At 39.0% G+C, this 23,116-nt stretch overlaps 2 protein-coding genes across 2 annotated transcripts; one reads left to right on the top strand and one right to left on the bottom strand.

Moving 5' to 3' along the window:
• Positions 1 to 529: 529 nt before the first annotated feature.
• On the bottom strand, positions 530 to 5,863 carry ogfr (opioid growth factor receptor). The gene is made up of 8 exons (XM_077724989.1): positions 5,754 to 5,863; positions 5,303 to 5,621; positions 4,291 to 4,356; positions 4,132 to 4,213; positions 3,986 to 4,064; positions 2,990 to 3,056; positions 2,774 to 2,922; positions 530 to 2,694 (listed from the first exon to the last, which is right to left on the bottom strand). Exons 2-8 carry the CDS (start codon positions 5,408 to 5,410, stop codon positions 1,734 to 1,736), a joined length of 1,512 nt encoding a protein of 503 aa, XP_077581115.1. The 5' UTR covers positions 5,411 to 5,621; positions 5,754 to 5,863; the 3' UTR covers positions 530 to 1,733.
• Positions 5,864 to 14,112: 8,249 nt separating this feature from the next.
• kcnk15 (potassium channel, subfamily K, member 15) lies at positions 14,113 to 17,451 on the top strand. The gene is made up of 3 exons (XM_077721947.1): positions 14,113 to 14,208; positions 14,293 to 14,597; positions 16,007 to 17,451. The coding sequence occupies exons 1-3, from the start codon at positions 14,192 to 14,194 to the stop codon at positions 17,002 to 17,004; spliced, it is 1,320 nt and encodes a 439-aa protein (XP_077578073.1). The 5' UTR covers positions 14,113 to 14,191; the 3' UTR covers positions 17,005 to 17,451.
• The last annotated feature ends 5,665 nt before the right edge of the window (positions 17,452 to 23,116 follow it).

Here is a 23,116-nt window from a genome sequence, read left to right as displayed (position 1 = left end):
AATTCGCTGCACTCTTTCCCTCCGTTGACAGTGATTGACATCACATCTATTTCATCACTTGAGTCGTCACTTTTCACTGACATTGACAGGAACAGACATCCAATCCAAATTGACTAGGAGGAAGTTGGTAGCAATCGAACGAACCATAAAATTGGAGTGGATGTAGGTATACGGATATATACAAATATGTACCGATATATACATTCAGATAAACCAGAATTGCCCAGTTTTCTTCTTTTTTTATCATAAATGATGCAGTAGCACTGTATGGCATCATTCAATCGAATGGTAACCTTTGTGCAACGTTCAATATTTGAGTTCTGCTGCTCGATCTTTCTGTTTATTAAATGGAACTGACGGTCAAATGATTCAAGTTGTATTCCCGTGCACCGCTCATCACTTTCTCATACGCATCAAGCTGCTTTATTATTGCCACTTTCGTTTCAAATGAAATGGCTTGCCTAACGTAAGTGATAACTATTGCTATTGCCACAAGACTTGAGCCAAATACTGATGAATTCTGCCAACATGTCAGAAAATATCTTTATTCACTTCTTAAACAATTGTTTTCAGCTGAAGGAAAAGTCACATAGAAAATTCTTAAGTTATTTTTATAATCATTTAAATCACAAGTGTTGAAGGAGAAAATAACACAATCACCCTGGCAAAAATATTCCAATATAATAAGACATATTTCAGCTAAGCTTTACCGATTGTGACACAGAGAACATTTTTAATACAATCAAGGAGTCTCACATTTTTGGAAAGGCCTTCTGCTATTCAAACTTCCCACAAGAGTGAAAGCGCAAAATTATACTGAAAGATAACTAGTGACAGACTGTGCGACTTCAGCATTAACATAAACAGCCAGCAGAGGGAAACAAACATCAAAATTGTCAGTGCAAAAACATCTGTAGTATGATAACGCAAAAAGAATAGTAAAGAGGATTTAGCTCCTTTGATGTGTTGCTTAATATGGTTTTAATCCAAACAAAATAAACTTATGAATATCCTTTTGTGGCTGCTCTGATGTATTTTTACTTTCTAATTACAGTTCTTGTGTGACTTATGCATTTTTAATTGTTACTCTTCATAAATAGGATTATGTATTATATCTGAAAAATAATCTTTTATACAGGGTGTACCTCTAGAAAAGAGACCATGTGAACTTGACACTTCACTAGTGATACAACCAGCCAGAGTTAGATACATGGGGCACTCAACTGTGAATTATGAAAACATGGTTCATGCAAGACATTCTAACGTAATTGAAGCTTTCTGTGCTTGCGCCGACTAGCTTGACTTGGAGTGTGTCCATACTTAGTATGTATGCTTGTTTGTGAGATTACGACCATTTGAGTTCTTTCAGGCCGTTCTGTCCTGATTGAACAATAGTATAGAGGAAAGTGACTGAACATAAGACTATTTCCGGCTTTTCCAAAAATGTACGTTTACATACAGTAGAACATCTGCAAAGGAGTGTGAACGCAGCCTAAAAGGTTTTAGAAAGTTCGACTTCTGCAGGCATAACGACTGATTTTGAATGCAACGTGAACGCAGACATGCCGTTTTCATTCAGAACAAAACAATCCCAGTAGCTACTTAAAGACAGTCAATTTGAGTCAAGCTTCACCCTAGAAGTATTCAATTACCCTTGTCCGGGTCTAAGCTCGAGGGGTTTGGCTCCACATCGACATCCTCGACCTGCTTCTCAAAAGTCAGCTCATCTGCTTTTAAAGGGCACCACCGTTCACATGCGATCCTTCATCGAGCACTTGTGTGAATTCGGTCCGAGGGATCTTTTCTTTCCGCTCCAATGACAGGCAGGTTGAATGTTTTGAAGTCTTAAGAGGCGTTCGAGCAGGGGAGCACATTAATGGGACTGCGTCATCACCGGACCTTCCCTCCGCCTGGGCGCCGCTCTCGTCGGCACTTGAGCCGTTCTTCTGCATGGCCGTGTTATCTTCTTTCTTCTTTTTCTTCTTCTTTTTCAGTGGCTTTTCCGGGTTGACATCTTCATCCGTTTGCATAATGTGATCGGTATCCTGAATGGCATTCCGCGAGCCGTCGGTAGGTATGAAGTTGATGTCTGCACCATGGTCAGTTTGGATGGTCACAGTGTAAGGGGTGGGCAACTGTTCCATTTGATCATCTTCATCGATTGAGTCATTACGCTTTTCTAAGCTGTTCTGATTAGACTCAGACTGGCAATTTCTGAAAGTCATTGGATCTGCCTGGGGGTGAGCAGGCAGTTCAGGCTGCCTGATTTTGTCCCTATTTGTTTCCATTTGTTTCTGCGCTTTATCCAATTCCTCGTCTTTGACAAGAAGCCCTTTTTGCCCGTTTTTGCCTTGCGGCCTTGGGCAGACTTCTTCTTTCCCCTCTCCATTTCCCACCGGTTCAGGTTGTTTCTCTCCCTTCCTGAATTGTTTCTGAATCTTTCTAGGACACCACACAAATTTCTCCTTTGGTTCAAAGTGAAGGTAGGCGAAGCGCACCAGCTCCTGGCGCTTTTGTTTATCCAAGACGGCAAACACGAAATAGTCCAGTGTGATGCGTTTAACACTGGTGAGGTTCTTCCTGACCAAAGTCTCTTCCAGGAAGAAGTGCACGAGTGGGGCTTGAAAGTGTTCAAAGCCTAGTTCTCCAAGGCACTTCAGGATGCGTGTGATTCGCAAGGTGTTGTGCATGTTCCTATTGAAAGGCAACAAAGTTGAAAATGAGACGAAAACTTGGACAGTTAGACTTGATGTGACAATGGTAGAGAATTTACCGTTCCAGATTCCCGAAGCGCTCTTTCCAATTTTCTGCTCGCGCCACCTCGCCGATCTCTTTGTTAACCAGGCGGATGCCGTAGAAGCCCAACATGAGTTCATAAGATTCCACTAATCTTCGTTTGGCCTCCGCATTTCTCTTAAAGGCCTGTATCAGCGTCAAAGAAGCACAAGTCTGTGGGATTCACTGACCACATCAGTGATGGGACACTCACCTCAATCTCCTTCTTGGTAAGTTCATAAGCCATGTAATTGACCCCTGGTTCACGTAAAGGGAATAGCCTGATGAAGCAGAAGAAAGAAAAAAAAAGATTACGCCAGAATACACAATCCTTGTAAATTCAATGGGTGAGTTAGCGTCAGTCACAACAGTGGCCGACTGAAGCGAATGCTTTATTTCTTGCTAAAAAACTATTTTCTTTTTCAAGATAATCAAAGTGCATTATTTATTCAATTGTCAGATATTAAAATCATTTTTACACTTACACAATCCATATGCATATATACACATACATATTATGTATGTATATGTATGTATACATACGTATATATATATATATATTTATACATACACAAATATATAAATATAAATAAAGGAACTTACACTGTAGATACGCCCGGGAAACTGGCATGACGAGGACATCAAAATGCTGCTCGAGAGCCAATCAGGGACCCTTGTTTCATTTTAGACTCATTTGCAAGTTACTGACATTTTCCCTATATTGAAAATGTATGTAAAACCCCAAATTGAGGGTTCACTCTCAGTATTGGCCTTGCTGTTTTAAGGCGGTGACCCACAAGGATGTAATTTTTCGGAAAAATCAAATGATTAAGATTTGCAACAATTACTCACTGCCAAAAAATAGATAATGGGCAAACAATTATTTAGTTGTAATTTTAGATTTGTTGTAACTTCATTTCCCCTGCATATTTTAAATATTGTGAACGTTACTTGCATTTCATTTTGCCATTCCATTACCTACAAATAGAGCTTGCATATCACAAGTGATAAACAAGACATTGATGCTGCAACAGTCACATTGCGGTTATCATTCTATTGTTGGGGATGTACATTGCCTACTTGAGAACACGTTCACCCCTTTTTAAAAAGTGATGGTACATCCAACTAAGAGAGTTGGTCTGTTCTGTGCCACCAGTAGACAAGAATATAGTCTGTGACCACATTTAAGAAGCAATACAATAACACATACCATTGAATGTATGAGTGAACTCGCTCCAGCCTTTTGTAGTCATTTTTCCATTCTTTGAGAAATGATTCAATGTAGAACTCTGCACCAAATAAGAAAATAGCACTTATGTTTATTACAACACTTTCAGTTTGAATGAAATAACATACCATCAGGTGCGGAGGGGAATTTGTTGAGGTAGAACTGCAAGTTGTTCATTTTGTCCTCTGAGCAATCATCATCAGCAAGATTCTGACCAAGAAAGATTTCAACTGAGTCCCACACTGAGTTAAATGAGAACGCATGTACAAATTCACAGTAGCACTTACAGGGTATCCTCTTCTGTAGTTTTGCATGTCCTTCGCTGCCCTCATGTTTCTGAGCAGGTATGGCGGCTGTCGGGATAAAGAATTTTAGTAGGGATTTATTGTCTGATGAATTATTTTCGAGGAGATATTCCTTAAGAGAAATAAATGAAAAGGGTTGGCCCGGCGGCTGAGTGGTTAGGACGTCGGCCTCACAGTGGGGGACCTGGGTTCAAATCCAGAGTGGTCCACCTGTGTGAGTTTGCATGTTCTCCTGGGACCTGCATGGGTTTTCTCCAGGTACTCCGGTTTCCTCCCACATTCCAAAGAAATAAAGGTTAGGCTGATTGGACACTCTAAATTGCCCTTAGGTATGAGTGTGAGCGTGAATGGTTGATTTTCTCCGTGTGCCCTGCAATTGGCTGGGCCCCTATTAAGGGTGTCCCCTGACCCGAAGTAAGCTGGCATCGTCTCTAGCGACCCTAGTGAGGTAAAGTGGTTCAGAAAATGAGATGAGAAATAAATAAATAAAAAGGGCCAACTTAATCACTAATTTGATACCACAACAGGCTTGGCTGTGGACCGTCATAACGGGGAATGAAGTTATGACAAACAATTTTAAAATGATTTTGAATAATAAGATAATTATATTAATGTACAACTATAAAGAAGTGTGATGATGCTGTCTTCAGCCTGGACACTGAATCTGGATGACCAAAAAATCTGATCTTGGCTGCAGTCCAAACAAAACCTTTTTTGTCAAGGTGGTGTTAATTGTACATGTTGATGCTTTTAAAAAGGTTTTAGCTGAAATATTCACCAAACGCGCTTAGTTTAACGCTTAAAGAAGTGCGTCATGGCCGATACGGAGAGGTGGATAGAAGCTAGCGCGAATAGCCAGGTAGGCTAACTAGCAGCTATTATTAGCATAGCACCAAATGGAGAATAAGCAGCATCAAGTGAAGTCATCAGATTTAACGCGACAGCCTCAACCCTAGTAAAGTCAAATGTAATCGTGTAATAAAATCAGATTTACCGCAATTAAAAGCCTGGTCCGACGTTGTTGACCATCCACTGCTGGCTCCTCTCCATCACTCTCGGTGTCCCACGTCGAGTCGTATTCGCACACACAGTCGTCCTCCATAATTCCCCCAACGACAAAAGCCACCTACAGCTCGACGAGCTTTTTCCCCCGATGGAAATGAGCATGGACACAGTCACATTGACATTGACACGTTCAGTCAGGTGGGTCGAGGACAGCCCCGAGTAGCTTCTCCTAGCAGGCGACCAGCGCCTTCCTTCTTCGGTCCAGCCTTCGGGTGCTCGGGTGGGCGTTTTATCGCCAGTGGAAGGGTCTGCTCAAACACAGGACAAATTAGAAAAAAACTTTGTAATTTTATTTCGCCAATTGTAAATCATTTGATACATTAAATGATAAGAAAACCCGATATAAGTAGTACATTTAATGGCCACACATTCGAGGTTACCTTATAAACGAATCCCTAGGAAAGTAATTTTTGAGTTTAGCTATCTGTATAAAAAAATGAGTGCAGTGTTTTTAATGAATATATAGTTTGCCTGTTTGGTCATCGTTCGTGTTACATGGTGTGACGTCACATGCACTAAAAGGGAGCCCTTTAGCAACACTATCTATATCTCTATAACACACTAAAATGTTTATATGGGTTTCCTTCAGGTACTCTGGTTTCTTCCCACACTACAAAGACATGCATGGTAGGCTGGTTGGACACTCTAAATTGCCCCTATGTGTGAGTGTGCATGGTTGTCCGTCTCCTGGTGCTCTGCGATCGGCTGGATTCAGGATTTCCCCCACCTGTGGCCCGGAGACAGCTCTGATTGGCTCCAGCACCCCGTGCCACCCTAATGAGGATAAAGTGGTTCAGAGAATGAGATGAGATGTTGTAAATGTCCTGAGAGTTGGGTGTAAAAAATTAAAATCAATGATTTAATCCCATAATATGGTGCAAATGACTAGGTCTGGTAGTTATATCACCAATAAATAAAACAAAGACTTAGCATTCACACATGTGGACAATTTATATGTAATGTAAGCTACAATATATTTAATTCTTTAGGGAGATCCTGGAGTTTTTTTTCCAGCCATCAGCTGGCTGGAAAGCAAGGTATAACCCAGTTTGGTTGCCAGCCATACATCGGGGCACAGGGAGACAACCATGATTTTGCTCTCCATGTGTGGCATAAATGACCTACAGAAATGCTTATGTTGGGTCTAAATCATTAATTTATTCATTTTTTGAACCACTTATCTTCACAAGGGTCGCAGGCGCCGTTGAAGCTTTATACCGTGACCGGACGTTTCATCGAAAGGTGTTTGGTCCCCGAACGTTTGGTCGGAAGGTGTTTGGTCCCCGAACGTTTGGTCTGAAGGTGTTTGGTCCCCGGGCGTTTGGTCGACCGGATGTTTGGTAGAGCGGATGTTTGGTAGAACGGATGTTTGGTAGAACGGATGTTTGGTAGAACGGATGTTTGGTAGAACGGATGTTTGGTAGAACGGATGTTTGGTAGAACGGATGTTTGGTAGAACGGACGTTTGGTAGAACGGACGTTTGGTAGAGCGGACGTTTGGTAGAACGGACGTTTGGTAGAGCGGACGTTTGGTAGAGTGGACGTTTGGTAGAGCGGACGTATGGTAGAACGGACGTTTGGTAGAGCGGACGTTTGGTAGAGCGGACGTTTGGTAGAGCGGACGTTTGGTAGAGCGGACGTTTGGTACAACGGACGTTTGGTAGAACGGACGTTTGGTAGAGCGGACGTTTGGTACAACGGACGTTTGGTACAGCGGACGTTTGGTAGAGCGGACGTTTGGTAGAGCGGACGTTTGGTACAACGGACGTTTGGTAGAGCGGACGTTTGGTAGAACGGACGTTTGGTAGAACGGACGTTTGGTAGAACGGACGTTTGGTAGAGCGGACGTTTGGTAGAGCGGACGTTTGGTAGAACGGACGTTTGGTAGAATGGACATTTGGTAGAACGGACATTTGGTAGAACGGACGACCGATCACAGCCCACAAGGAGATGGACAACGATTCACAGTCACGCTTAAACTTTGGCGCAATTTAGAGTGTCCAACCCTGTGTTCGTGTGTTGGCCTCACAGTTCTGGGGTCATGGGTTCGATCCAAGACCAGTCCTCCTGTGTGGAGTTGGCATGACCTCCCTGTGTGGGTCTTTCTCCAGGTTCTGAAAAGTCCACATTTAAAAAATAAACATGATAGGCTAATTGGACACTTTAAATTGCCCCTAGGTATGAGTGAACATTGTTAGGTATTATTTATTACAAAAATCAACTTAAAGATTTGAGCTATATTTAAATTCTCTTACTGAAGCATAGTGCCTGTCATTGTATGATCATAAAATAAATTATTTGGATAAAACAGAGAAGGCGCTGTAATGTCATTGCAATTGGAGGCAGAGCCACAGAGCCATAGCATGCTATGCGCACGTCACGGGCACGCCGCAAGACGTTAAGGATAAATAAACAGGAGAACTGAACAGAGAAACATGCACGGGTACCGGTAAGTGTGAATTTAAAAAAAGTGACACATTGATTGTTAAATATGCTAAAGAAACTTGCGTTGGTTTCGCAGGTAGCATCCCTCCATCTTGGGTGAGGGTTGGGACCTGACTCTCGTTTGTGCTTGTGTTTGGAGAGTGCTCCTTCAGGAGACTCCTTCGTTCTTCTGGGGTACTTCAATGCTCATGGCAATGAGAGTGAGACCTGGAGGGGAGTGATTTGAAAGAATTGCCGCCAGATAGGAATCCGAGCAGTGTTCTATTGTTAGATTTCTGCTCTTGTCGTGGACTGACAATAATGAACACCACGTTAAAGCATAAGGGTCTACATATGTGCACTTGGCACCAGGACACCCTAAGCTGCAGTTTAATGATCGACTTTGTGGTCGTGTCATCGGACCTCAGGCCGCATATATTGGGGACTTGGGTAAAGAGAGGGGTGCAGCTGTCAACCGATCACTACCTGGTGGTGAGATGGTTCCTATGGTGGAGACGAATGCCTGTGCGCCCTGGGAGACCCAAACATTCTGTGAGGGTATGCTGGGACCGCCTGGCGGAGTCTCCTGTACACGTTACGGAAAATGCCCCCAACTCCCTCCGGGACCCTAATGAAGATAAAGCGGTTTAGAACATGTATGAAAACGGATATGTTTGCCTACATTGTCCAGATCTGGACAGGGAGCCGGTGTGATCCATTTGTACAGTACAAGGCAATAAATAGAATCCCATAACATCACTGGAGATTTGGTTTCTATTTTTAGTCTTGGTTGCTCTGGAAACCAAAAGCCGCAGTTTCTGAATAGATATTTAATGCTGCTGCTTCATTGCTTTTGCTGTTTTCTCAAAGGATAGGAAAATATTTGTTGGTGTACAGGAAGATGAGAAGGATTACAAATATCCTGTTGGATTTTGCTAATTTAAATTGTGTCAGATTTGGAAAGTTTACTATGAAATCAAGTTCTAATCTAAATGGATTGGATTGGATAACTTTATTCATCCCATATTCAGGAAATTTCCTTGTCACAGTAGCAAGAGGGTGAAGATGCAGAAATAGGAAAGGCATTTTAGACAAAAATAGATATCTAATGTAATCTAACATTCTTTCCTGCATCGAATGCTTGATGCAGTCAAAAAGTTGGCAGTGAACTGGTGAAATTATAAAGCTCGTTGTAAAAGGGTTTCATTTGCCATCAATCGGTAACAATTGGTATGGGTCCCATTATTATCTTCAAATAAGGCATTCTCAAATCTCACTGGCGATTGTCTGCAAATCTCATATATTCAAGGCGACATACAATTCAACACTCAAGGCAGGGTTTTTGTCTATGAACTGTAAATCATCATCAAGACAAATCATTCAGTTGGATATAGGCCCCGCTGAATTTTAGTTTGACACTTGAAGGCTGGCGGTTTAGTAAATGAATTGTTTTACTTATGATTCACTATGTACTTATTTATTTTAAATCACCACTCTCAAAGATTTTGTTTATGTTTAAATGGTATATAATTGTATTTCATAACTTGTGTTCCAAACTCAAAGTATCCTAGCCTCCTGCAAAAATAATCTAGGAATAAGAATCTCTGTACAAAGAAAATCATATATGAATTTAAAAGTATAATCCCTTTAATTCATTTATTCATTCATCCATTTTCTGACCCGCTTATCCTCACAAAGGTTGGGCACAAGCAGGCAGACAGCAATTCATGCTCACACTCATACCTTTGGGCAATTCTGAGTGTTCAACCAGCCTACCCTGCATGCTTTTGGTTTGCAGGAGTAAACCGGTGTACCTGGAGAAATCCCAGGCCAGCCCGAGTAGAACATGCAAACTCCACACTGTGAGGACCCATCTAGGAATCGAACCCTCGACTCCAGAACTGTGAGGCCGATGTACTAGCAACACGGTTGCCTGGCTTCCCGATCATTTCATTGCAAGAAAAAATATATATGTTAAGTATCAGCTTCAAACTCATGCTGTGTGATTTTTTAAATATTATAAGTAACCATGGGAACCAATTTTCTATGGAGTAGGTCTCCATGCACGAGCTGTGAAAGTAGAGTAATTTGTTTATTTTTTAAATTTTTGTAATGCACACCCACTCAAACTTTTGCGCCAAGTAAAAAATAATAGTAAAACGATATTTATGACATAACACATAATTTTGAGAAATATGGGAAAATTCACATTTTCAGTTTATTATTTATTATTATTTAAAATTAAAACATATTTAACAGGTATATATTTCTCCGTATCTCAAACTCCTAAGAGTTATCAGATTAAACAACTGCTACTTTGTCTTCATTTGTTCTCACGGCTGCAAGAAATGATTCCACAGTGCAAAGAAATTGATGGGGAAATATCTTTTATTTTTACACTGACAAATGCATGTCTTAGAAAGTTCAAATATGGTGCTGCTACTTAATAAAAATATTCTGATTCACATAAGAACAAAATTTTAAATTTAAATAATTTCCCATTATTTTCGGAAATATATATTCAAAATTATTTGCTGAGAACCTTAATTCAAAGATTAATCTCAATGTTTTCTATGCTGGTGTAAATTACAGCATCTATTGTTATAACTACTTTTTATCTTCTGTCATGATAGTACTTACTGCTATGACTACTTTGTTTGGCCGTGAATAAATGCCCTTGTTATTCTAAATGAATGTTGTTATCTATAACTTGTTTTTCTAAATGAATGTTGTCATCTGTAACTTGTTTTTCTAAATGAATGTTGTTATCTGTAACTTGTTATTGTAAATGAAAGTTGTTATCAGTAGCGGGTCGTATATGGCCCGTGGGCCAAGGTTGAAAAACTTGTACACACACACGACCGAGGGCGGGCGGGGCGAGCGCGTCGGCTAAATATTCTTCGGCTAGATAGCTAGATAGTTGGTCGGCCAATTAGTCGTTCGGCTAATTCTACATTCGGCCAGATGCCCCTTTGGCGAGTTGGCCGTCGGCCACGTCAGTCAGCTAAATGTCTTTCGGCAAGTAGACCGTGCGCCAACGTTGTAAGCGAGTTTTCCGGTGGAAAAATATTGCTTATAAATGGACGCTTCACTATCTCGAGTGACATATTTAGAAGAAAAGTCATTTGAAACAGAATGAGAAGTGAGAAGGACAGATGTGAAAAATAAGGTCAACGTGAAGTCAGATTTGTACAGATTCTAGTGTCATTTATTTCGATATTTTATGCACAGATATGAATCATTAAATTTTATTAGGACTAGATCATTTATGGGTAGTAGACACCCGTCAAGGTATACATTTTTTGATCATTTCAAATTGTGTATGTGACAGGGTGAAGTAGTTGATGTTATACATGAGTGCAGGTGTTAAGTTGAAAGGGGACTCATGCCGCTAGCATGCGTTAAACACGGGGCGATGACGTAATGATTAACCAATGGTCATAGACCTTGGTAGAGTATAATAACGGGCTATTCAGACATTTCTCTAAGTTGGTTTGGAATACAAATACAACGAAGAGCCTGTCTGATTATTTCACCCGTCTTTTAAAGGTATGTTGCTTTGTTTTGCATAACGATTGAGTGTGAGATGTGCAAGAGGCAATAGTAGCATGTGAGAAAGAACGTAATGCTTAGGGATGCTTGTTAACTTTTTTTATGTGTGCGCGTAAATGTGCGAGTCTCGGGTATTGTTTACAGCAAGCTACCTTCGGCCGCTGGTTATTTACTTTTTCATGTGTGCGAGTAAATGTGCGAGTCTCGGGTATTGTTTAAAGCGAGCTACCTTCGGCCGCTGGTTGTTTACTTTTTTTATGTGTGTGCGTGAATGCGCGAGTCTCGGGTGCATTGTCTACAGCAGGCTACTTTCGGCCGCCGTTATAAGGATAGCATAATAAGTATGCAGTATAAGACGGCCGGAACAAAAGGTAACAAGTTACAATACTCATAAGTTATAATCGTTTATGCAGCAAGTACATTGCTTTGGATTATAACGGGTTGTTAATATGTTACTATGTATATATTTGAGTGTTATTGTATATTATGTTTTGTGTGAATTGCTTTGAAATAACTAAAAGTTGGTTTGAAATACAAATACAACAACGGACCTGTCTGATTATTTCACCCGTCTTTTAAAGGCGAAATACTACCACCCCGTGGAAGAAAATCACGGGTACAACATGTACGCTGTATAACCACCTTTATACGGGACAAAACTTATTCTTTTTTGAATACTCTTATAGAATCTCGTTTTACCAATTTGAGTTGTAATCTGGAACGTTTCTGTTGCGGGTAGCAGAGGAAAACAGCATTGTCAATTGCCAATATTGTGAAGCATGATATGCGCACGTGCATTCCCCTTTCACCTGTCCGCCTTTTCACCATCAAAAATATAGCAAGCAAGGTATCCCGACATGCACCTGCTCAACAGCTGGAAAGCCGCAGTGTAATGCATTAACATATTTGCCTCGGTTATCACCCAAGGTTTAAATTAAGTGTTATGTAAGATTGAAAATTATTTTTAGTGTCTGTCCTATAGTAATCTAAGTTCAATTAAGTTAAACTTAAAGTTCACGTTATGTTAAGAGAGCTTTACCGTCAAGTCTCTCTCATGTCCTCTCTCTCTCTCTCTCTCTCTCTCATGTCCTCTCTCTCTCTCTCTCTCTCTCTCTCTCTCTCTCTCTCTCTCTCTCTCTCTCTCTCTCTCTCTCTCTCTCTCTCTCTCTCTCTCTCTCTCTCTCTCTCTCTCTCTCTCTCTCTCTCTCTCTCTCTCTCTCTCTCTCTCTCTCTCTCTCTCTCTCTCTCTCTCTCTCTCTCTCTCTCTCTCTCTCTCTCTCTCTCTCTCTCTCTCTCTCTCCGTCTGTATGTACTGAATAATGTCGTATTTTAGTTTTGAAGATCGTAAAGTCTAGATAGCTATATTTGTTGCTTTATGAGTATGTGGTGAATTAAAACAAATAAAAATGTTATTCTATTGTATATCCTGTTTTTGTGTTTTTTTAGAGGGTCTGGAAGAATAATTTGTATTTAGTTCATTTCTATGGGAAAAATGATTTGAGAATGCATTAAACTAGTATCTCAAGATGTTACTGTGTAGAGTGTTCAACCAGCCCAGCATGCCTCTTTTTGGGATGTGGAATCGACAGTTAGATACCCGGAGAAAGATGATGCTTGCCTAGGGAGAACAAGGAAAATCCACGAGGGATGGTCGGAACTCATCAGTGAACACTTGATCTCAGAACCCTCGCACCGGGTTGGCTGAATAAATAATTTTCTAATCCCTTTTCTCAGTTGGAAAGAAGTTTGGAGGAGTATTGGAGACGTTAAAACGGCTGGAAATTTTCCATGTAAAATGTTTCTCTGTTTACAAAAAAATACAAGTTATGAAACAATTTCTGTAACTAAATAATTTCGTAGCTATCAGGGGAGAAAAACTGCAACAACACTGTGCTAGCTTCCAAATATACATACATACATACATATATATATATATATATATATATATATATATATATATATATATATATATATATATATATATATATATATATATATATATATATATATATATATATATATATATATATATATATATATATATATATATATATATATATATATATATATATATATATATATATATATATATATATATATATATATATATATATATATGTATATATATATATATATATCTATATATATATATATATATATATATATATATATATATATATATATATATATATATATATATATATATATATGTATGTGTATGTGTATGTGTATATGTATGTGTATATGTATATGTATATGTATATGTATATGTATATGTATATATATATGTATATATATATGTATATATATATATATATATATATATATATATATATATATATATATATATATATATATATATATATATATATATATATATATATATATATATATATATATATATATATATATATATATATATATATATATATATATATATATATATATATATATATATATATATATATATATATATATATATATATATATATATATATATATATATATATATATATATATATATATATATATATATATATATATATATATATATATATATATATATATATATATATATATATATATATATATATATATATATATGTATGTATATTTGGAAGCTAGCACAGTGTTGTTGCAGTTTTTCTCCCCTGATAGCTCTTCAAGTAATGGCTCACGCGCAAACGCGCGCACGCTCTCATACACACGCACGTATACATAGAGTAATGGGGGCTTTTTTTTTTTGGTTTGCGCATGCGAAGAAAAAAAATCAAGGGCCACTTCGTTCCATAAGAGATTATCGTGTGGAAATCATCAATTGCCTGCCTTCCTGCTTCTCTAAATGCACATGCCAAGCAGGTATCTTCTCACGCAACAGGCTGCACCACAAATGTGCAGAACAGCAGGCTGGGGCTGTCACCTGTAACTGCGCCTTTGCTGCAGGCATTGTACGCCAGGGTCGAGGATGAAGAAACAAAACATACGGACCCTCTCCCTCATCCTCTGCATGTTCTCATACTTGCTGGTAGGCGCCGCCGTCTTCGACGCGCTCGAGTCCGAGACGGAAAGCTCCCGCAGGCGCGTCTTGGAGCAGAAGCGCAACGAAATGAAGAAGAAGTATCGCTTCTCCGAGGAAGACTACCGCGAAATCGAACGGGTGGTGTTGCAAGCAGAGCCTCATCGAGCTGGGAGGCAGTGGAAATTTGCTGGTTCATTTTATTTCGCTATTACAGTTATCACCACCATTGGTAAGATAAAATTTCAATCTTAATAATTCTTTGCTATTCGATAGTGTCAGCCGCAGTGTTAGGAAATACCACATGTACAAAGATTAATTTCAAACTAATGTAAATGAATAACGGGAACTTTACGTTAGTGCTTGAAGTTTGCAATGTGTATGTATTTTGTGAGTGGTGATATTTTTTCTATGCTACAGAAAATGAGGAAATGATATTTTCAGGATGATGCAGTATGTTCATGGATAAAAACAGAAAAAAGCAAAATACTGGCAATTATTTAATTATTAAATAGTTGCCAGTATTTTGTTTTTTTCTATTTATTGTTGGGCAAAACAGTTTTGCTCAAATTTTCCAGTTAAAATAAAAGTGACTCGTGCCACCTCGTGGTGTAGAGAGTTACTCGCCTAATTTATGTGCGGGCAAACGCGGACTCAATTCCCGCTGGTGATGGTATGATTGGGAGTGCAGATGGTCATTCGTCTCTCTGTGTGACCAGTCTTGGGAGTCTGCCGTTCGCCAATAGTCAGCTGGGTTATCCTCCAGCAACCCCTGCAACCCTTTCGAGGATCGGCGGTATGAAAGATGACTCAGTAAAACAGTAAAATACACACAAAGAAATACATATACTTCTTCATTAACTGAAAACCGCAAGGTAGTCTGTCAGATTTTTCTGAGGGAAGCCTCAAAAAGTCAGCTGCTTTGTTGCACGTTTTCTTTATTTTTGTTGTTTAAAGGAGTGACTAAAATGACCACTTTTCTGATATTTGTTGGAGGAAGATAATTCAATGAAATTGGCATATCCTTTTTGGTCTTAAAAAAAGTTGTTTTTTTCATCTGTGGACTTATGTAGTTAGTCTAGTTACACAAAGTATGGCAGCATTAAATCATTTGTGGTAGTTGTAGTTCAGCTTTTTTTCTTCACTGAGAATCAAAATAGATGTTTTTTTTACACTGTGATCCATCGCTAAATTGTTTTCATAGTAATTTTTATGCCCTCTTAACCGTCATTTTGGTAGTCGAGCATGCTAACAACTGAGCTACTTAAGAACATTCAGAGCAAGTGACTTATGTGTAGAAAGTTGGGAAAAAAAAGGTGTGGAAATGGACCCATGGGTCAGTAGTTGACATGTTGGTAGTGTGGCACCAACCCCTCAAAGAATGAAAGCGCTGATAGGTTATCAGTTACATAGTGCATACTTAATAGTACAGTTATGGAAAAAACAGCTTCCAATATTTAATCATGAATTTGATGTTTTTATTTGTTTTGAAATGTTTTTTTAATAGTAAGACCGAACAACAAGCGACATTCCCAAACATAAAACAAATGCCCGTATTTTATTTAAGACATTGAAAATGTAAAAAAAAAACCTGTAAATCCATTGTACCGAATCTCACTTAAAAATTTCTGTCATTTAAAGGTTACGGTCATGCAGCACCAGGAACAGATGCAGGAAAAGTGTTCTGCATGTTCTACGCAGTACTTGGCATTCCTCTGACTTTAGTCATGTTCCAAAGCCTGGGGGAGAGGATGAATACATTTGTGCACTATCTCCTTCATAAGACCAAACAGTGTTTCGGCCTTCAACTCACTGAAGTGTCCATGGAGAACATGGTACTAGTGGGATTCTTATCCTGTATTGGCACACTTTGTGTGGGAGCCGCAGCTTTCTCCCATTTTGAGGGTTGGAGCTTTTTCCATGCTTACTACTACTGCTTCATCACACTGACCACAATTGGGTTTGGGGACTTTGTGGCTTTGCAGAAAAAAGAGGACCTCCAAGAGAAAACCCCCTATGTAGTTTTCAGCTTCATGTACATTCTGGTGGGGCTCACAGTTATCGGAGCATTTCTGAATTTAGTGGTTCTTCGTTTCCTCACCATGAACAGTGAAGATGAGAAAAGAGATGCTAAAGAACGGGCATCTCTGAAAAGGAACAGGTACCTATTGGATGAGAATTTAGACCTGCATCTGAAGGGCGACCACGACCGAAGTGACTGCAGACATATACTGGCATACAGCCACAGCCAGAGTCCGTTGTTCCGTCCGATGGAGGAGGGTACGAGCCGCACCAACCTAATTGGCTCCTCAGCAGACAATAACGAAAGCAAGCAAAGGCACTGCAAACATAAGATGCATTTGCAGCGCACCACAGAAGCATGCAAGCCAGAGTCAAGCATCGGCTCTCTCTGCTCCTGTGTGTGTTATCGCTTGGGCATTTGTGATAGCCCTCTCATGGCCCGAAGTCAGCAGAAAGGCTGCCATGGCAGCGCTGTTTACTACAACTCTGTTTCCTATAAGATCCACAAAAGCTGCCCCGGTGCCAGGAACAAAATGGGACTGTCTTCGCTGAGAAGCACACAGACATCGCGGCGTCGCTTCCATCGGTTCCTTCGATCAAGGAGAATGTCAGTTTAAAGTCCAATCTTCTTTCTTTCTTTCCTTATTTTCTTTTACTGTTTTATCTGATTGGAATGGTTAGTGAAGCAATTTTGTTGATTGAACTATTTTCTCTTGTAAAGAACATAACTCTCATTTAAACTGTTGCTTGCATTCATTTTTCAAGTGCATGGTTGGTGGAATGGATAGAATTAGATTTGGATGCATGAGTACTTCTTTAATATATGAAATATTTATATTTAATGTCCCACAATTATTATTTTTTCCCACATTAACTAAATGACTGAATCTTGTTATAAGTTATTCAAAAAGCATATTTAAAGACTCACAGAGATTGATAACTTGAAATTGTGATTTTAGATGATATTACAGATTTGACACCTTGTGTCACTTTAGTGCAGAAACCGACAGGCATTGCATTGTATGTGTAGAGTGCTGGGCCGAAATGGGCCTGTGGAGTTTGACAGTGACCGTCCAATTAAAACCTCCCATTCCAAACAACTATGCCGGGGCATCTCTGCCCTGTGGTAAGTTATTTTTTCGTGTTCCCTTCAACCTTCGTTTGTCGAAGAGCATACATAGTGGTTGTTATTATTTTTGGTGGACCGAGATATGCAACATTTATACATTTTCCACACCACTTATCCCCACAAGGCTGGTAGAGCCAACCCAGCCAACTATGGGCAGGAGGTGAAGCACACCTTCTATTGGTTTCCAGCCAATCACAGGGCACAAGGATAACCCTAGGCCTGGGCGATGAAACGGTAACGGTAATTATCATCAAATAAATGCCGGTATCTGGTTTCTCTTTTCATCATAAAATTTACCACATCTTCTCAAAAAATAAAATAAAAAATAAATAAATATATATATATATATATATATATATATATATATATATATATATATATATATATATATATATATATGTATATATATATATATATATATATATATATATATATATATATATATATATATATATATATATATATATATATATATATATATATATATATATATATATATATATATATATATATATATATATATATATATATTTATATATATATATATATATTTAGATTTATATATTATAGAATTTAGAGTGTCAATTCAGCCTATCATTCATATTTTTGAATTGTATGTATATGGTAGGAAACAGGAGTACCCGAAGGTAACCCACACAGGCCCGGGCAGAACATGCAAACTCCACACAGGTGGGCCGACCTGGATTTGGACCCCAGAGCTGTGAGGCCGATGCGCTAACCACTCTTGCTGTAGGGCTGCCCACAAGTACTAATAAAAAGTTTCATCATGGTGCAAGTCAATCTTTCATTTTATATCCCATTACCATTCAAGTGTGACTGATCTTCCTTTTGTAATTTATCTACTCATAAATTTGGAATACTACAAAACCAATTATAGATGAGTAACACCACATGCTGCAGCCTTTGGAAATATGACAGCTTATGAATCAGTGATTCTCAACACATGCCCTGTGGCATATTGGTGTGTCACGGAAGATTGTCAGGTGTTTGGCAAAAATAAAAAGTAAAGGATAAAAGGTTATATGATCTGATAATTATAAATTAATTAAATGCATTTCAGAAAATCAACTTTGTTTACTGCCTGATGGCATAGAAAATTAATAAATCTGTCACTTCTTTGGTGGTGTGCCGTTTTCCTTTATAAAACAATATTTTACAAGTTCTGGAGTTTTTTAAACACAACGGAAGCAAACACAAAAACTGAGGCTCAGAGTGCAGTCAATTACTCAGTAAAGGCATTAATATATGTGTCTGGAACCGTTTTGACAGAGAAAGCCATAAACAATTCATATTTTCTAATGTTATTTCTTGAGAGCCATTGACCTGCGATCGACTGGCCACCAATTCAGGGTGTCCCTTGCCTCTGTCCCGGAGTCAGCTGGGATAGTCTCCAGCACCACCCCACGACCCTAATGAGGATAAAGCGCTAAAGAAAATGAATGAATTAATGGTTATACAACTGACTTTAATATATTATATCTCACTTTTGCAGAAAAAATTGCTGTTACATTTCAGTTTAGCAAAATCCAAATGTGGGGTTATTTGTGACTTATAATGCCAGGAGAAAATTTGATCAGTGAACTACCAAGACAGTGACAATAAACCAGAATGCATTTAGTAAAGCTGAAACATAAGTCTTTGTTACATTCAATTCTCCGCCAAAAGACTGATCACATAGTTGATTCGCCATCTGCTTCATTTGTTGACCCTCGGGAATCATATGAGGAGTGAATGTGTCATAGCTGCTGGCTTGTCACAGGGCCAAGCATTCGATTTGTTTACAGATTCAATATGTCCATCTTGGCTGAGTGCTGCTAAAAGAAGCCAGGGGAGTTACTGAGGCTTTCGTGTGGTGTGCTCTGATGATTCTCTCCACAAGAGTGTTTGAAGAAGAAAACCCACTTTCATGGTGATTAAACATTCAGTGTTGTTTGGAATAATTGAACATTGTGGCACTGTCATTATGTTTTGCTTCATTTTTGCTACAAAACAAAATTGTATCACTTAAAAAAAAATACCCCTCTTTTGCTTTTTTGTGGGCATGCCATTGCCAACATTGCATTTACTACAATGTTGAATTTTTTCCAAAGGGCTGATAAAGAAGAGAAGTTAAATAACAATACTCATACTGTGTTGTTACAGTACATATTGAAACATTATATCGGGTCAGCAATCTAACCAATTTACATTCAAACTAAGTTCAGTGGACTATTTCAGGCATAGAGCAATCTTTGCATTAATTTCACAACAAACACACTTTCACATCTTAATATTAATTTGCTCAAAATAGTCCAGAATGAGGCACAGTCCACATTAACTAATTTATTTGTACTCACTGGTCACATTTGATGGTTTCATTAAAACATTATGTTCTTTTGGCAGCAAGCTTGAAACTTTCCATTATAATGGGCTTGCATTGAACATTCACTGGTAATTGAACAATAATGAACTGTTCCATGACCCCTTGTGTCTGTAATTGCGCGTCCACGTGTGTGTGCGTGCTTGATTGATTCTCTGCAGGCTGTTCAAGCAACGTGCAAGAAGCCTCGGGAATATTTTGAATTAATATGTCCTACAGAGGGCAATGTTGCACCTAATGTAACTAAATCATTCTATCACTTCTGAAATTTCCAAAATTGTTATATCTCAGCTAGAATGAGGCGGCCCGGTGGAACGAGTGGTTAGCACATCGGCCTCACAGTGGGAGACCTGGGTTCAAATCCAGGTTGGCCCACCTGTGTGTAGTTTCCATCTTCTTCCCAGTCCTGCGTGAGTTTTCTCTGGGTACTCCGATTCCCTGTCACATTCCAAAGGCATGCACGGTAGTCTGATTGGACACTAAATAAATGGTTGCTTCTCTCCTTGTGCCTTTCAATTCGCTGGCCACCAATTCAGGGCGTCCCCTGCCTCTGGTCTGAAGTCAGCTGGGATAGGCTCCTAACCCATTCTCACCAGTTTAGTACAAAACAAGCAGGTGCAACTCGGATTAAACAAAAATAAAAATGCATCTGTTTCTATGCACTAGAGCAGCGGTACTGTCAATGAAAATAGAGGTCCAATTTAGGTAATAAGATTGGAAAAAAAGTACTATGGCAAGTATAAAACTTGCAGTCTAATTAGCTGTAAGAAAGAGGGGAAATATGCAATACAGAAATTCAAGGGAGTTGATTGATTCACTTAAATGGAGCAGAAACAGTGATGATATCAATAAACTGCTGCCGGTATTACACAAACACAAGCCGCTCATTGAGAACTGCTGATGGGCAGCAAATCCACACATACAATAATTATGCAATGATCTGTAAAACCAGTAGCCACACAGAATGAAAAGCAACCAGACACGCCATGATGTATCAGAAAGCTCATCCATCATGCACTATTGGCAGAAGGCAAAGTCAACACCAATGATCGATGAAGAACTTCTTACATGGGCAACATCCGAAAATATCAAGGGCATGCAGCGAACTTGAATTTCTATGAAATCATGACACCGTTTTTCAAATTGTGTTGTTTTTAAATCATGAAAGCAAAAGCCTTTTTTTTTTTTAGAAACAAAAAGCCCCCATGATTTTTTTGGCAAAGTATTTGCTCTTGATTTATTTTACAATTTGTTTTGTTGGAATGGATTATAATGGTTGTACTTTCACAGGTGATGTAATGGGTCAGCACACATTCTGATGAGCTGTGGGTGTGCCCGCCATTTTCCTGTATCCCTGGGCACACGTGAACTTGAATAGAATTATTCATTCATTACATTTTCACAAGTGTTGAAGGAAACCATTAATCCCCCAGGGGAACAATGTTTAAAAAAGTGTGGAACAGAGAGCTTAAATTGAATGTCACATGTGCTGTTTGATTGGCTCTTTCAGGAGAGCGCGTGCTCTTTGCATTAAAAAAAGTAAGCTTTACTCACCTACCTGCAGCCTGAATTGGTGGCCAGCCAACCACACAGCAGGTATGTTGTTACAGTGGTACCTTGAGATACAAGCCTAATGCGTTCTGGGACTGAGCTTGTACGTAAATTTACTCGTATCTCAAATCAACACTTCCCCATATAAATGAACTAAATACAAATTAATTTGTTCCCACCCTCTGAAAAAAAACACCAAAAACATATTTACATTGGTTTTAGTTCACCATCTACTAACAGTTACAAATAACTAGAGTTTTGATAAAATGATATGTTAAATAATAAAATGAGGCATTATTTTTTACAACGGGGAGTTCGTGGGGGGGGGGGGGGTCACTTGACGGATGCGCTCGTAACGTAACATAAACTTTAAATTTAACTTTAATGAACTTAGATCCCTATTATACACACACTTAAAAAAGTTTTAATCTTACGTTACACTACATTTAAACCATCTTGTGCCATAACAAAGAGGTTCATGTATTCCACCGCGGCTTTCGGGGCGAACTGCCTGCCTCACCCCACATATTGACGAGCCAGCCTCGTCACATCTATACGACACTCATATTTTTGGATTATTTCATTCTTAATATCGATTGTCATCACACGCCTTTTTGTCGCACCAGCCTTCAATGCACCGGCTTGCTTTGGATGCTTGCTTTGGATCCATTGTGTTTCCCTTAATTCTGCATTTATGGAAAATGAAGTATGGAAGTATGTATGGAAATGAAGATAAAATTTGAGATACAGTAATACCTTTCGATACAAGTGTCCCAACATATGAGAAATTTGGAAATTGATAAAACATAAGAACACATGGACATAATCAGTCGACAATTGAATTCAAGAAACGTAATTTTCTTGAGACCGAAAATGAACGGTAAATAGTAAAGTAGCATTAAACATACTCGAAAAACAACGTGACGACGAATAGCGGTTGAAGGCACACGAAAAGCATCATGGAGACACAGCACTTTCTTAGCCCAAGGTAAACCAGTGGGGTGTTGAGAGACACCTAATGGGAGGCCAGCAAGATGTTAGGAGAGAAATTCTAACATGCCAAATAGTTAAAAATAAAATAGAGGATATTGGTATTTACATTTTGGCGGATGTTGGATCTTATTGGAAGTTATGCGTTCCCTAACTTGAATATCTTTCCTTTCTTGGAATGAAATTTTCCCAATAAGGATTTTACATTCATTCATTCATCTTCAGTATTGTCGTAAGCGATGCTGGGATTGCTTGAGCGTCTTCCAGCTGATTTCGGGCGAAAGGCAGACGACACACTCGTCTGGTCGCCAGTCAGTTGTAGGCCACACAGAGGGGCAGATGACCATTTTCACTCACAATCATACACGCATCAGCAGAAATCGAGCCTGGGCCTGCCCACACCAAAGTCAGGTGAGTGAACCACCACAACATAAAGGTGCCGTTGAGGCTTTTTGTTACCTGAATATTATTGTAAGTAGAAGTGGTTTGCAAGTATAGGTACCACTGCATTGGTGCCTCTATCCACACTTCAAAAACATGCATATCTGAATAATTAAGGTATGTAAAGTGCTTATAGAAACAATGTGATTTTAAATAGTTGTTGGGTCTAAGACCAACCTGTCCAGCTTGCCTCAATGATGATCGCCAACCGATTTTCTCTTTGTCATGCTTACTGACA

The sequence above is a fragment of the Stigmatopora nigra genome, chromosome 1, assembly GCF_051989575.1.
Source record: "Stigmatopora nigra isolate UIUO_SnigA chromosome 1, RoL_Snig_1.1, whole genome shotgun sequence".
NCBI lineage: Eukaryota > Metazoa > Chordata > Actinopteri > Syngnathiformes > Syngnathidae > Stigmatopora > Stigmatopora nigra.
Note: the sequence above shows the minus strand (reverse complement) of the source record. Positions and strands in the feature narration are given on the sequence as shown.